Raw genomic sequence first — 17,273 nt, forward strand, 5'->3', positions numbered from 1 at the left:
ACAAACGTGAAATCCTTTTTAGGCATCGCCGGCTATTATAGGAAGTTTATCCGGAACTTCGCCAATCTCGCGAAGCCCTTAACAGAATTGACACAAAAGGATACGCCATTTCACTGGACAGATTCTCAGCAAAAGTCTTTCGACATATTGAAACAAAAACTTTGCGAATCTCCCATCCTTACGTATCCAAATTTCGACAAACCTTTCACCTTAACAACTGATGCATCAAACGTCGGACTTGGTGCAATCCTATCCCAAGAAGGCCATCCCTGTTGTTATATTAGTCGAACGTTGAACAAAGCTGAAACTAACTATACGACAACCGAAAAGGAATTGTTAGCTATTGTTTGGGCTACCAAACGCTTGCGACAGTACCTTCTAGGAAAGAAATTTAAAATTTTGACAGACCACCAGGCTTTGAAATGGTTGTTTAACGTAAAAGACCCATCATCCAGATTGTTACGTTGGCGGCTACGCCTAGAAGAATATGATTACGAAATTAAATATACTAAGGGCAAAGAAAACACCGCAGCAGATGGCCTATCCCGCATGTACCCTTTGTCCTCACCAGAGCAAGTAATCGACGACTCAGACGTTAACACTGACGAACTAGAACAGACGCAACTTTTCGTAGAATACGAAGATTGGAAACAAAACCCTAATCCTACGTACGTTTTACCTACCCGACCTAACCCCGTTGGCAAAGTTTGGAAGCCGCTTCATAAAGATATGTTAGGGCCTTATGACCCCCTGAAGTGGCTAGTTAGATTAGATAAAATTGTGCAAACCACCATAGAACAACGTCATACTATCCTAAAAGTATACTTACCCGAACCAATTAGGTTAGTGGAACTCATAGAGCTACGGCAAATTCTAAGTTATATAGGTTACAGATATTCGGACCAAATCGAACTTATCTTTTCGGAAAATTCTATGGAATTAAGTAGAGAAGAACGTTCACAATTAATAAAAGAATGTCATAATAGTAATGCGGCACAACATTTTGGAGAAAATAAAACTTTAAAACGAGAACAAGAAAAAGCCATCTGGACCAATATGGAAAAAGATGTGGTGGACTTTGTAAAAAGTTGCGAATCCTGTCAAAGGGAAAAATTAATTAGAATTCGCAGTAAGGAACTCGCAGTTATTCCTGACACGCCATGCGCGCCGAATGATAAAATTGCAATGGACATACTCGGACCACTGACGCCTACTAATAGAAACAATAAGTACATCCTATCTATACAAGACGTTTTAACGAAGTATTTACTACTAATTAAAAACAACAAACACGACGACAATTATCGACGAACTTCTACGACACTATATTTACGTATTTTCAGCACCAAAACACATACTGACTGATCAGGGATCAAATTTTGTTAGCAAACTGATGCAAGAATTCGAGTCACAGTTTCAAATTAGGCACATTAGAACGACAGCATTTCATCCACAATCTAACGGCAGTTTAGAAAGAACGCACAGTACAGTATTGAATCTTATCAGGACGTGCATGCGGGACAAAAATAACGAGTGGGACGAAAATTTACAACTTGTTTGCATGGGTTTCAATACCGCGATACACGAGTCAACCGGATACACCCCATTCGAGTTAACCTTTGGCCAAAAAGCCAATCTTCCCTCGACCATAGCGAGTACACCGTTATTATCCCAAGAGGATCTATTCAAACATTGGAAGCATAGACATAACACTTACATAAACAAGGCACGCTACAATCTAGAGAAAACAAAAGAGAAAACGCAACAAAGAACTAATCAGAACATTATCCGAACGCAACCCATATTCAATATTGGAGACTATGTGTTCCTACACAATGACAATATCAGGAAGAATAAGTTAGAACCAGAATGGCTTGGACCATATCCCATCCTAAACACCTCTCCCCCGACTTACACCGTAAAATTTAATGATACCCATATAGCAAAAGTGCACGGAAACAGATTAAAGCCCTGTATTTCTCGTTTTACAGATGTTACTCCTAACACTAGCACTAATGACATTACAAACGACCCTAGCACTTCATAACATAATGTCAAAACCAAACTGCGAGGTACAACTATTACAAAAAACGAACGCTCATCCAGACAAATGTACAGTAACACCTGTTAACATCGACGAACTAACTTTTGTACACATTGCAGCGAGTAATAGATACATAGTAATCCCACAAAAGCCACTCGATGTACAAGTCGTATGTAAAGAAGCTAAAACCATTAGGTTTACAGAACCAACCCTTGTATCAACCTTAGACGATTGCACATTTTTAACCTCTAGAACACTATTCAGAATTGTAGGAAACTCAAAAAACTTAACGTTCGAATCCATCTATAAAAATATCGATTATACTAACTTTACATACGACTTCAACGAACTTAAACATGTCATACCAGATCTACCTTTGCGAATTAACCACAAAATTATAGAAGAAGATAACACTCAATTGAATAACATGGACGAAAAATTAGGACAGATTGTAAACTCCAAGCGTACGGAAAATTGGAAGGAAATGACCACAGCTACCATTCAGTACATCGGCTACGTATCGATAGCATTTATAGGATTCTGGCTATTGAAAAAGGCAGGCATTGGCAAAATTCTACCCGGCAAAGTGTGCATCAACCTCTTCTGTCAAACCACCAACCAATCAGCAGTAACAAGGGAATCATCAACACCCCGAGGCAACCCCCCAGAAATCCGGACCGGAGATATGGAGTTATTACCCAGACCCATAGAAATACCTACCGCAAGGGAATTAAACATCCCAACCATCAAACCATCCAGTCCGCTAGCTTTCAAAAAACGCCTAAGATTTGGAGGACCAAATCCAATCTAAGGAGGGAGATGTGTAACGACCAGATGACTCAAGACCGATAACGAACTGTCTAGCAAAGAAGCCGCCACCGATCGCCCCTTGTACCTTGCCCTTGGCAGATGGTGCCCGATGACTGTATCCGCCCACCCCCAAAAACCAGAGCATCCATAGCGATAAGACGCAGTATTTAAACCCAAGAACCTCCAATAAAGGATCAGAATATTTGTGTCAGTCTTAGACTAAACTCTGTGTCTGTTTTACTTTAAAACCCCTATCCGACCGAGTATCCACGGAACGCGATCGCTAGGCGGTATCTTTTGTTAAAGTTACGTTTTCCCCGTAACAAGGTCCGGAAAAGAAAGTCGGTCCTGCGCGCCGGTTCCCTATATCCTTTACCGATTCGCTAGGCGAGGGATGCGGCGCGGGGTGGTTCGCGACGGATTTCCCGGTGACGTCACGCATCCAGCGGGGCGGTTTCGGTATCATGGCGGTTTCCGTTTACCGCCAAGATCGGTTCGGTGACGCGGGGGTCGCGGAGAACGTTCGCGGACGTCGGTATCCGTCGGTCGTGGTCGGGGAAGCTCTTGTTCGGCGGCGGTCGCGTCTAGTAACAGGCCTGGCGCGACCAGGTCTGTTACAATACAAATAATATTTATTTAATATTATGAACAAAATATTTTTTCTCATTATAAAATGAATCTTTATGTAATATTAGAAATTACTAAACTATGCAGGAAACTATGCAGCACTAAAACTATGCAGGAAATATATTATGTTTATCATGGAAAAATATTTGTTCCCGAATATGATGCAAAGTAAAATGTTTACTTTTAATTTACTTTGAATTTGTGTTTGTCACTTAATTGACATGTATTTATATTATAATAACATTAATGCGACAAAGTTCTCTAGTAGCACAAAAATATTAGATAGATATTTTTTTCAAATATTGTAAAAATATTTTTTAAGCCACATTTTTTCATATGAGAAAAATAATGGATCTAAATATTGTATACATGTACAAGAAATATAAATTGAATGTTTAAAAAATTGTTGAGAATTAATACTCGACAGTTATTCGCGACATCTGCATGAGAATGCGGATGATATCGGACTGATCGTCTTTTGTTTTCTTGCGGTGATTCCGTTTTGTCTGCGTTCTTTCTTTTCTGGAACACTCCACATTCTTCTCTACGCGCGAAAGCATGTAATTTTCGTATATTAAATAAAGTGTGTTAAAGTCTACCATTAGATCCACGTCCATATAATCCTAACAAAAATATAAGCTAAATATTCAGAAGATATAAACTAGATATTTAAAAAATATAAAGTAAATATTAAAAAAATGTGAATTTAATATTTGAAAAATATAAATTCAATATTTAAAAAACAGTCAATAAAACTTTCAAATTGAAGAAAATATTATAACAAAAATTAGAAACTATGAATATGTATTACTTTCTGCGCACTGTTTGTTGAGAGAATATTTTCTGTATTATCTGTATTTGCAAAAATTATTCTATTTCTAATATGAAATAAAGATATCTTTATTTCCGATTTGTTTTATAATTAGAAAAAAATATTTTTTCGTGATATTAAATAAATATTATTTGTATATTAGGAAAAAATATTCTACTTCTAATATGAAATAAAGATTCATTTAATACTTGGAAAAACATATTTTCCTCGTAACATGAAATAGATATTTTGCTGAATATTTAAAAAGAAATATTTGTTACTTAATATAAAATAAATGTGGAAGTGAGTGCCAAAAAAGTGCCTGGCCCCGATACTCGACGAGGCACCCTCGTCCCGTATCGGGCCCAATGGCGGCCAACCCGCTGCCGCGTCCCAAGAGACGTCTCCCCAGCAAGATGGACAACAAGGAAAACAGTCTGGAGGACATTAACAATAAGCCAGGAACATCCACCTCATCCAAAATCCCAAAACTAACATCGGGGCATCTAGAGAGAATGTACAAAGACATCCTCAAAGAAAACAACAGGGCAACAACCCCCCTAAAAACTCTGCAGCCAAACCTAGCAGCAGCTCGAAAAAAGGAGCCCCAGCGCCATCCCTCGGAGCACCCCAGAACCCGACCGACGCAGAAGAAAAAAAAGACCCCAGTAAAGGCTCATGGGAATTCCCCAAAAAACCCAGAAAACACCAACCAATCTCATCAGCATCTCTGACACATTGCTTCTAACCAACCAATACCAGCATCTCTCAGACGACAGTGACAACGAACTGAACGAAAACACCCCCAACACGCAGCCAACCAGCATCCAACACAAACCGAAAACCTACGCACCCCCACCAATCTACACGGTCAACTCTAACATAGAGACGATAATTCAAACCGCACTGGCACTAAACTTAAAAAAACAGGACTTCACAGTAAAAGAAAATGATAAAGACAACCACACAATATACACAAAAAACCTCCAAAGTTACACAGCAATAACTGATAAACTCACAGAAGCAAATACACAATATTACACGTACACCCCCGAGGAACACAAACCCAAATCAATATTAGTAAAAGGCATAAAAGGTAACTTCTCAACAGCCGACATAAAAAGCGAAATTGAAGATCTTAAACTACCAGACATCCAGATAATCAGTGTCACCAAATTCACGTACAACAAGCAAAACCCGGACAAATACCACCACTTAATACAACTCAGCCGAGAAAGCCGAACAGCAGCAATCTTCAAAATCAAAACCCTCGCTTACCAAAAAGTCAAATGGGAACACCTAAGGAAACCACAAATATTTCAGTGCAAAAAATGCCAACGTCTCGGACACGCGAGCAAAAATTGCCACTTAGAATATCGCTGTGTTAAGTGCGCAAAAAATCACGGACCAGGCAACTGCCCCCTCACCAACACTGGCAGCCGCGACAATTTAAAATGTGCCAACTGTGGCCAAAAGGGGCACCCTGCCTCCTACAAAGGCTGCCCATTTATAAAGTTCGCGATTAAACTAAAGAAAGATACTCACATCCACAGCAAACAAAAAAACGCTAACAGAATTCAAAAAATTGCGACAGCAGTCACAAGCGACCGCTCATTCGCGCAAATGGTCAGAGGACCATCCAGCCCACACCAAACCGAGAAGCCAACCACCCAGCAACCCCCACACGAATGGATCAACAATCTCAAGACCGAAATAGCCACTATCATCACCGCACAGATACAGCTAATAGCCACACAGGTAGCAATCAACACAGAAAAACTAGAATTTGTTCTAAACACACTATTCGACAAACATAATGAGTAATAACGCCGCCAGCCCTCCCACCACCATAAAAATTGCAGCCATTAACGTAAATTCACTAATCTCACACCCACGCAGACTCGACCTGAAACATTTCCTACAAACACACAACCACGACATAATACTACTATCGGAAACCAAGCTCAACCCCTCACATAATATCACATTCAAAGACTACAAGCTTTACAGGAAAGACAGGCCCAACGCAACCCAAGGCGGAGGAACAGCAATTTTAGTCAAAAACGATATACCACGCGAACCTATTCACTCCCCCTCCTCAATAGACAACAAAATACTAGAATACACAATTATAAAGATAAAGATCATAAACAACCACACACTCTACATAGTAAGCGCATACGCGACAAACGACAACAGAACACTTTACATAACTGAACTCGACCACCTATACCAATCACTCAAACTCCACGACGACAACAACTACTACATAATAGCCGGAGACCTCAACACTAAACGGACGGACTGGGGGGACAAAACAAACAACCAGAGCGGACGATACTTTAAAAAATGGGAAAACAAACACGACCTAACATACAGACTCAACACAATTACAACCACCACCACCCCGCCCACATACAAACCGGGCCAGTCTTTCCTGGACATCTGCCTCGCAGATGCCAGGCTCGAGCTAGCATACAATACAAACGGGAAAGCCAGTACACTGCCCTACGACAGTGACGACCTAGCTCTTTCAATGCAATTCATCCTGCCCTGAAACATCTCACCAACCACAAACCCAGACCCCATAAAACTAAACTACAAGGCCACCAAATGGAAAAACTACACTAAACGCCTAGACAGACACTATACAAATACGATCCCCACCAATCGCAACTTGACCACAACAGACATCGACAACAACCTCCTCATCATAACCGAAGCCATACAGAACGCATTAGACACCCCCCCCCCCCCCAACACAAGAAACGCAATAACACGACAATGTATATTAACAGAAAAATCGCCAAACTACAAAAACAAAAAAAGACATTAACAACAATATTACACAGACTACATCTAACCGACCCCAACTCACACCTATCCATAACAAAAACAGCAAAAATTCACTCACAAACTCCTAACAAAAAAACTACACTCGGAATTCAGAAAAGCCATTAACGAATACTGGACTAACGTTATCAAACAAATAGACCATAGAAACTCGGACACTTTCTTCCCTAAAATCAATTCCATATTCCGACGTAAACCCCCATTCACAATAGACGCCATACACATAAAGCAATACAACAGACAAATCATTACCAGAAGCCAATGCAACACCTCAACCCTCCAAACAACTAAAGGCATGTACATACTAACAACACCGACGGACAAACTCAACGCCATAGGAGCATACTACGAAACAATCAACTCCCCACGATATCTTAACAACGGAACAAGACTAAAAGAACTAATAGACAACACCACCCTCACACTAACAAAAGACTTCACAAATAACCGACACAACAAAAACACCATTACACAGTTCTCCGACCAAAACATCGCCACACACCCAGACGACTCGGACAACGAAATTGACCCATTCTGTACCCCACACACAGTTGCAAGTATCATTAAAAAACTCCCAAACAAAACCTCAACCGGGACCGACAGAATCCCCCCAATAGCCCTGAAACACCCCTAGTAGCACAAAATATTGTATACACATTCATATAATATTAGAAAGAGATTCAATCTTTTTTAAATATTCAAATATAAATGCAATATTTACTTTATATTAAGAAATAAATATTTTTTTTTTAAATATGCAGGAAATATTTATTTCATGTTACGAAAAAAATATTTTTTTCTAAATATTAAATGAATCTTTATTTCATATTAGAGATGGAATATTTTTTCCTAATATACAGATAATATTTATTTTATATTATGAAAAAAATATTTTTTATTATTATAAAATGCATCTTTATGTAATATTAGAAATAGAATATTTTTTTTTAATATGTAGGAAATATTTTATGTTCATCATGGAAAAATATTTGTTCTACAATATGTTGCTAAGTAAAATGTTTACTTTTAATTTACTTTGAATTCGTGTGTGACACTTAATCGACATACATTTATATTATAATTTAGTAAGTTGTTGCACGAAAAATAATCGTGTAGCTCTTGCGTCTTACACAATGTGATTGAACTGTAAAATTAAAAAAGTTCGTAGCAACAGACTCCCTATAGCATTTCTGGAACCTATTCGGGATCTTTCTCGGCTTTGTCTAAAGAGAATCTGGAGATTAGACTCGCAGGGCCAGAAAATATAAACAATTGACTTCGGTCAAAGTAAAGAAATGCATTAATTCGTTAGCAAGCTAGCATTCTGATTGAACGGTTGACTGCGGAGCGCGAGCTATATAGTATACAGTAGTGTTTGACAGAAAAACGTAAAGTCCTCAAATATAAGTATTAATACAGTTTGTAAAAACTGTGTGCGATTGAAGAATTGACAATTGTTTGTGTGTGTATAGTTTACGCAAACTAATATATTATAGTTTCGGTAATAATAAACGATACGGTCATACGTGTTCTCGACACCTGCATTTCATCGTTCGCAGAAAAGGTTGTAGCGGCTACCTGGGCGCCGGAAGAGAAACCTTCAGCGCACCAGCACCAAGAAAGATTTATGGTTTGCACAGCATAAGACGCTATTTGTGAGAAAACGTCTTTAACGATTTTGGCCACTTAGCGGACAGATGTGTCCTTGTAGTTCCTAGCGACGAACTTAATAGCGCAAGTGGACGCCATAAATTTTGGGTAGTCGAAGGGTTTCCAGCTTAGAGTGTCCCAGCGACGCGTGCCTGGTTTCTATCAACCGGGAAAGCTGGGCCCGTTGATGTAAGCCAGCAGGCACGTACCGCACTTAGCACTGGGCCCGGAAGACACTCCGCTGCATCACCAACATTAGATTTTTAACGAAACGACGCGCTCACCCTTCTCACGCACGAGGGGCGTGGGACGTGGGCGTGTTATGCAAAATTCACTGATTGGTGGAAGTTCCTCGAAAGGACTTTTCGTTTTGGAAATATAAGACGGCAGACTACCGACGCTAGGAGTCTAGTCACAGCCGAGCTATAGATCCTAGTCACAGCCGAATCCGAGTCGAGTCGAAAAGTTCAGTCGCGCTGAGTCACAACGGTTAGATTCGTAATCGCGCTAGGCTAACTACCCCGGACACTGCCGCGACACCACTGTGTCCTGATATTGAATACTCATTCGAAGGCATTCGCCTACCGAATCCAGTTCCTTCAAGGTAAGTACATTTATCTGTTATGTGTAATAAATAAATATATATATTTTTATATTTTTTAAATCTATGTATATACATATGTATATATATATTTTTCATTTTCTGAAGACTAACAATTAACGTTTTCAAGGATAGTTTTTCATACAACATTTAGTTTGCAGTTACACAAATTTCACAATGGCCGAAAAACGATACAAAAAATATAAATTTATAAAGAAACAAATGGCTTTAAATTTGAATCAGAATCAGATTAGTCGCGACACAGTAGAAGAATCAATTGGAATCATACGAACTAATTCACAAACGATTAATGATCCCGTCTTATCTGATATGAATCAACCATTTGATTGTCAAATTACAAATAACACAAATTACACTACAGATGATTCATGTACTGCTTTTCGAAATTTGAAATTACTTACGTTTTTAAAAATATGGTCCCTAGAAAATAAAATCAATCATTCTCAACTAAATAGTTTATTAAAAGGCTTGAAGGACATTTTTCCTGAATATAAGATTCCACGCGATGCACGAACTGTATTAAAGACTAAGCGCTCATCAAACAATATTACAACAATTATTAGCAAAAAGAACACGATAGCTCAATATTCATATTTAGGTATAAAGGTGCATTTATTAAGACTGTTACAAAATGCAAGTATTTTGACGGAGCTAAAAGAAACGATGGTATTCCACTTTCAACAAGTTCAAATAAACAGTTTTGGCCCATTTTATGCAAAATAGTACTGAAACATTGTACGGTGTCCCCTTTTCCAATAGCAATATATTATGACGATGCAAAACCTAATTCCTTGACTGATTATTTAAATGATTTTATACATGAATTGAACGATATTTTAGAATATGGATTATCTTACGATGGTAATAATTTTAAAGTAAGTGTTGTATGTTTTACCTGTGATGCACCTGCGAGAGCATTTTTAAAAAACATTAAAGGACATACGGGTTACAAAGGTTGCGAAAGATGTACAGAAACGGGTATATATTACAAAAAACGAATTAGTTATATAAAATATGACGCTACTGCTCGAACGCATTTCCATTTTGAAAATTTTCATGATTTTTCTCATCATCAAGATAATCAAAGGACACCTCTGTTAAATATAATTCAATTCGACATAATACAACATTTTTCTCTAGACTATATGCATTTATGTTGCTTAGGAGTAATGAAAAAATTACTCCGTCATTGGTGCAAGACACAGCTTAGAAAGTCAGATAAAAATAAACTATCAAAGAGAATGATATCTTCAGCCAAATATGTACCAAGTGAATTTAATCGTAAACCGCGACCCATATCGGAGTTATCAAGATTCAAAGCTACAGAGTTCCGACTATTTCTTTTATACTTGGGACCCATTCTATTGAAACAAATTCTTCCAGATAATTATTATGATCACTTTTTGTTATTTCATGCCTCTATTAGAATTTTATTACATAATAAGTTATATCCAAACCCAGAGTGGTTAAACACAGCGCCGGGAATGCTATTTAAATTTGTAGGTAATTGTGCAGGTTTCTACGGAAGAGAATTTTGTACATACAATATTCATAATTTAGTCCACATTTCAGACGACGTAGAAAATTTGAAATATTCTTTGGAGGAATTAAGTTGCTTCCCTTTTGAAAATTATTTAGGTAAGTTAGTAAGCATGCTGCGTAGATGGAATAAACCTTTAGCACAAATAACAAATAGATTATCGGAAAATGGAATGCCTACAGTCACGGAAAATATTAATACCCAAATAAGGATTGCAACACACAATAATAAAAAAACAATACAACTTCCTAATTTTAAATTAAAAGCTTATGGATTTAGTGACCGCTATGTCTTTTTAAAAAATGGCCATGTCCTACAAGTCACAGACATATTAGAAAACAAAATAGTTGGGAAATTATCAACGAAATTAAAAAATTTTTATAAACATCCTATTAAATCCAAAATAATAGGATTATTTAAATTTGATAAATTCGCTGATGAAATTGTATCTTATGAACTAAGTGAAATTTTGTACATATCATTTGTAGTGAAATGCCATTCATTTTTCGCAGCATATGAGCTGCTTCATCAATATAATTAACCTATATTTACTTACTTTATTTTAAATTAGATATTAGCTGATGTATTTATTAGTTTATATTTTTAGGGATTGTTTCATATCATTTTTAAAATGTCACCAACGAGGAAATCGCGACACGACACTGTTTCAAGAAAGCGAATTATTTTCGAATCGTCCGACTCATCTGATTCGTCAAATGAAAGCCAACCAATTCAGCAATCGCACATGGAAACCCCAAGTAAGTCGGAAAATAAACAAAAATGCTGAATTTTTATTATAAATATAAAAATAGTAATTAATTGATCATATACTAAAATAATAAACTTAAGGCAATAATAATACTTTGTGATATTCTACACAGATCTACATCGTGTAACGAAAAAGAACGAGGATCATTTGGCCGCATTAAGTAGACAATACCTAGACTTAAAATACGACGTTAAGCAAATTTTTAATAAATTAGAGAGGATAGAAAGGTTACTAAACGTCACAGTAACGGCTGGAAGCAACCAGTTAGGTGGAAGTAGCGAGATAGATTTTCTGAATCAATTGCCGTTAGGATCTATCAATAGCATCAATGAGTTCGATGCGATTATATCAGAACATACGGAAAAATTTAATTCGCTGGTATGTATTTGGAAATATAAACATTACTTGTATTTTTAGGTAATTTCCGAAATATATGAATTTTATGATTTTTTTACTTTATATGTGATTCATAGTATTGTTACGTTCCGAACAATTATTATTAGTTTTAAAACCATTTTGGCTTTGTCCGTCGGTAGCACTGTGATTGATAATTCTTGTAATTGTGGGGTTTCCCTAATTGATCACAGTGTGGCCTTTGACGTTGTATAGCATTCTAGATTATTCCGCGTTAAATGTATTTATGTAACGAATACCCTTCTTGGAATCAACGCCGTCCGGAAACGTTGCTATGTTTAAGTATTTAGATTAGGACAAAGGCAGAGGTAACGATGCCCGCTCGTCACCTTGTTAGTATTAAGCGACCTCGTCAGTCGGACCATAACATAAGGCGAATATACCAACGGTCGAGGAGAGGCTGGCTTGCGTGGTGTAGAATATGGGAACGTAAGGGTGTTCGGTAATTTATTGCAATTGTGGGATCACCCTAACCGGACACACCAAACGTTCGACTCAGGTATATTGAGCGTTCAAGGATCTCTTTGTTTACACGGGCTACGCCGATCGACGACCGTTGGCGAAGCGTGCGAAGGAAAGAGAGGAATGCGTAACGCGCGTGATTGGGCCGTCGAACTGAGACCCAAATTTAATTGGTTAGGTGCGTAGAGAGGGGAGCCGGCCAGCGGGCCGAGCTAGCCGAAACGCGACGAGGAACGCTCCTTCTTCGATGTACAAGCGCGAGGTGCGTATCGAAGTTGTCCGTGAGATCCGTTTAGGCAGAGTTCGTACCAGGTTTTGATTACACCCGGGCGAAAGTCCTTGATCTTTCGTAAATTAGTTTAGTTAATCTTAGATTCAACTCGTTTTGCCGAGCCTCAGTGCTCGTAGTTTAAGTCTCGGAAATAATGTCTTGTAGTAAATTCATTAGCCCCGCGACGGTGATAATCGCGTGGCGCGGTGTGTAACATCAGGTTTTCATCCCGTTAGTTTCAGGTGAATTCAGCAGCGACCAAATATATTTCTCTCTTTCTGTAAGACGTTTCAATCACAAACATATTGTGTTAAGAGAAAGAGACTGTGATTGGTGAGTGTGTATTCCGTTACCATATTTTGTTGCTATTTATTCAGATACCGATTGTTATTTATTTATATCTTGTTTGTTATCTATTTTTATCCTGGTTGTTATTTTGTTATATATACATCTATATATTTTTACCACCGAAGGGAATATACTATTGTTAAAGTGCGCTCGATTGTTTCTCAGAGTTTTGCGTGAATATATATACTTATACATAGTTTAACTATTCGAACCCATAGTCTTTATTTTAAGGGGGCCGGCAGGTCGACTCTGTGTAACCACACACATACATGAAATCCATATACGTATATGAACTTGCAAGGGTCAAAATGTTGACAAATTGACGCTTCAATATCGCAATGAGCAGTTTAAAAGTGGTCACTTGGGTTTCCTAAAAGTCCAATCTAGGTCTGTCCAGAGCCCAAATTGCGAATTTCTACCTCATCGTCGAGTAATTTGTAATATTCGGCAGAAATCTCGCTTTCTGAAGCAAGGATGACGTCACAAGATGGCTGCCGCAGAGAGATTCTCTTAATTTCGAGAGATTTAGTGTTCGTATCGAAAAAAACGCTCTGGACAGACATAGCAAAGACATGTACGAACACGGTGGTATGCATTTTTAATTGATTACTTACTTATTTAAGGCGTAAAATGTCTAGAAAAAAACGCACCATTTCGCGGTTCCGCTTACTAGCGCCCCGGTCTCCCCGCGGCAAACACTGTACCTTGCGATAGAATACGGTCGATAATGCAGGTCGATATTACAGGTTTACATATGTACGATATGTATGCTGCCGAATATTGCAAATTACTCGACGATGAGGTATAAATTCGCAATTTGGGCTCTGGACAGACGTAGATTGGACTTTTAGGAAACACAAGTGACCAGTTTTAAACTACTCATTGCAAAATTGAAGCGTCAATTTGTCAAGATTTTGACCCCTGCACGTTTCGCTACGCATCTCGTAACGTCACGCTTGCTTCGAACGCCTCGCGACTGGCAGTATGCTGCCGAATATTGCAAATTACTCGACGATGAGGTATAAATTCGCAGTTTGGGCTCTGGACAGACGTAGATTGGACTTTTAGGAAACACAAGTGACCACTTTTAAACTGCTCATTGCAATATTGAAGCGTCAATTTGTCAAGATTTCGACCCTTGCACGTTTCGCTACGCATCTCGTGACGTCACGCTTGCCTCGAACGCCTCGCGACTGGCGGTATGTTGCCGAATATTGCTAATTAATCGACGATGAGGCAGAAATTCGCATTTTGGCCTCTGGACAGACCTAGATTGAACCTTTAGGAAAGACAATTGACCATTTAGAAACTGCTCATTGCAATATTGAAGCGGCAATTTGAAAATTTTCTGACCCTTGCACGTTTCGAAAGAGGCCACGACCTTCGGGTCATCGATTCTGTTGAAACTTTGCATACTTATAGATCTCGTTGTCCTGTTCACAAATATACACCATTATAGGGGCAGATACTCAATAATTTTCGCGATATTAACGATTGAAGTTTCATTATTTCCTATGTAATGCCGTATTTTTTTCTACGGTACAACAAGATTCGGTTTGGCGTGACTGCAGCGTACCAAGTTTTCAACCGGACGACCAGTGTTCAAATCCTGTCTACTAACGTATTTTTTTAAATTTCATTATGTTTTATCATTGTATATATATAATATCAATTTCACTTCAAAGTACCGATTTAATTTTGATAAAATATAGCAGGCCGAAGGTCGTGGCTTCGCCTTAGCATCTCGTGACGCCACGCTTGTTTCGAACGCCTCGCGAAATTCACATTTTGGCCTCTGAACCAGAATAACCAGAGAGTTATCAAATCATTTCAACGGAAAAATTGTGATTTCATTAGTTTCTTTTCGCAGAAATCGATTTTTTCCAAAATCCTGAGGTGACAGACAAATTTTGTGATCGGATTTGATGTCAGCGTGATAAAATCTACGAGAACAGATGTACAGAATGTCAAGAAAAATCTAACAGTGCATGGCATTGGATAAATCACAATTTTGTTTAAATATTCCAAGTTTATTTTCAAAGTTAAAACATGTTTGTACCATAGTCTCTCTATTTTTCCCTTCTTTTGCAATATTTTAACTTCTAAAAAAAAATCATAGCTCTATCTCATTTCTATCGAAAGTTCTTTGATTTTGACAGAAACTTCGTCACTTTGTCAAATATAGTGTTACGAGTATCGATATGTTACGATATCGAGACATCACGCCGAATGGTCTTCGTTGTATTGTCGTCACTAAGACAACGCGGCTAACTTCTCGGTTTTATATATTGTAAACATACATAAAACTTTGGAAAATGCTATAAACTTTTATATATATATGATATTATTCAAGTTTATTTTACGTTTAGTCTTTAGTTGTAAATTTGTATTTGTTTGTTTCTTAACTTCAGATTTGACATCTAAAGTAAAAAAATATGACAAATTTTGTTTAATTTTTTATGCGCTTTGTGGCATAAAAAAAGCTGCTTTAATTTCATTTTGAATATAATTTTCTTTCTGACAGGAAGTAAATTCCGACTCATTTTCTTTTTAAAAGAAGTCCTGTTAATATATGTATAAAATTATTATAATGTTAAGAATAAACTGATTCAATTTAATATAAATCAAATGATTTCCTTAGCTTTTGCATACACGTGAGTTTGATTTCAGAGATAGTAGCAAAAAACTGCAAAGGTAATGTGACAACGAGTCCTGTGTATATCTATGCGCCCGTGGCAATGTACGTGTTAGCATGTGTTGGTCGGCTGAATCGGGCTCATGCAGAAATCAGTTTCACGAAACGCTTGTAAATTTACGGGTTTGATGACATGGCAACAGTGAGGCGAAGATGATATGTGGCAACCATGTCTAGTCGCTAGCTTTCTCTCTCAATTTTCGTTTCTCTTTTCCACTACTTTTCAAGTCGGCATTTCATATATTCTTTTTTACCGATATGTCGTAGACGCGATGTAGTTCCACAAAAAAAATGTTAATCATTCCACAATCAGTTTTCCCTACTGACCGTTCGAGGACCGTTCGAGGATTGGCGTGACAGTCAAGGCCAAATGCCTGCCGGCCCCCTTAAGCCTCCTGTTCCTTTAATGCTTTGCTCGTCGGGGAAGCAGTGTTACAGAGGGGTGTAATTCTTAGACGACTAGAGAGATCCCGCGCTCTCGGTTTAGGATTGTGTCCTTCCGAGAGACCGCGTAGTCGTCACAGTATTTTTGTTTAGTAAATGGTTCATATTTATAATCTGTAATGATGACATTAAATAAATAATGACATATATCTTTTAGGTACAACTGTTATATTTAGTCGGTGGAGACACCAATAGAAGAATTATTTATAATATGCTCCGCAAACAAATAACAAAGGAAGCAGCGTCATATTATTCCGGGCAAGGACGGAAGAAAAAATTACCTTTCGTTAATTTAAAATTATATGATGCTGTAATGAGTAAGTACCTACATTTATTACTTTTATGTGGTATTGCCACGAACTATACGTAATACATATGTATTTTGTTTCATTTTTCATTTAAATTTTACAGCTGCCACAAGAAGAAGACAAAACTCAATTACGGAGGTAGAGATTCGACAGTACGTGTCTTTATTTTTATCGACAGCCAAGTCTAGGATGTAACAAATAAATATAAATATATATGTAAATATAAATATATATATATAAATATAAATATATATATAAATATAAATATATATAAATATATATATAAATATAAATATATATATAAATATAAATATATATATAAATATAAATATATATATATAAATATAAATATATATATATAAATATAAATATATACACATATATGCGTATTCATTATTATGTATCATTTGACCCGTTGCCTTTTTTCCCCAGCTTCTTGCACTTTCCTAAATTCAATTTTCATACTAAGTAACATACTTCGATTATAATAAAAAATCGTGAACACTAAATTTCTATAAGATTCTGTTCATCTTCTTCCAAACTTTTGAAGTGTAGTATATCTATTTTGCGCCACTTTTATTATCAGACAAAATTGAAATGGTGGT

General features: G+C 37.4%; 1 protein-coding gene across 1 annotated transcript; it reads left to right on the top strand.

Moving 5' to 3' along the window:
- Positions 1-10,415: 10,415 nt before the first annotated feature.
- On the top strand, positions 10,416-16,911 carry LOC143363900 (uncharacterized). Its single transcript, XM_076804430.1, has 3 exons — positions 10,416-12,104; positions 16,518-16,677; positions 16,772-16,911. Exon 1 carries the CDS (start codon positions 10,563-10,565, stop codon positions 11,496-11,498), a length of 936 nt encoding a protein of 311 aa, XP_076660545.1. The 5' UTR covers positions 10,416-10,562; the 3' UTR covers positions 11,499-12,104; positions 16,518-16,677; positions 16,772-16,911.
- The last annotated feature ends 362 nt before the right edge of the window (positions 16,912-17,273 follow it).

This window comes from Halictus rubicundus, unplaced genomic scaffold (assembly GCF_050948215.1).
Source record: "Halictus rubicundus isolate RS-2024b unplaced genomic scaffold, iyHalRubi1_principal scaffold0165, whole genome shotgun sequence".
Classification (NCBI taxonomy): Eukaryota; Metazoa; Arthropoda; class Insecta; order Hymenoptera; family Halictidae; genus Halictus; species Halictus rubicundus.

Bases quoted from the DNA above. Each gene is read 5' to 3' on its own strand.
- LOC143363900 (XM_076804430.1), top strand. From the start codon at position 10,563: ATGCATTTATGTTGCTTAGGAGTAATGAAAAAATTACTCCGTCATTGG.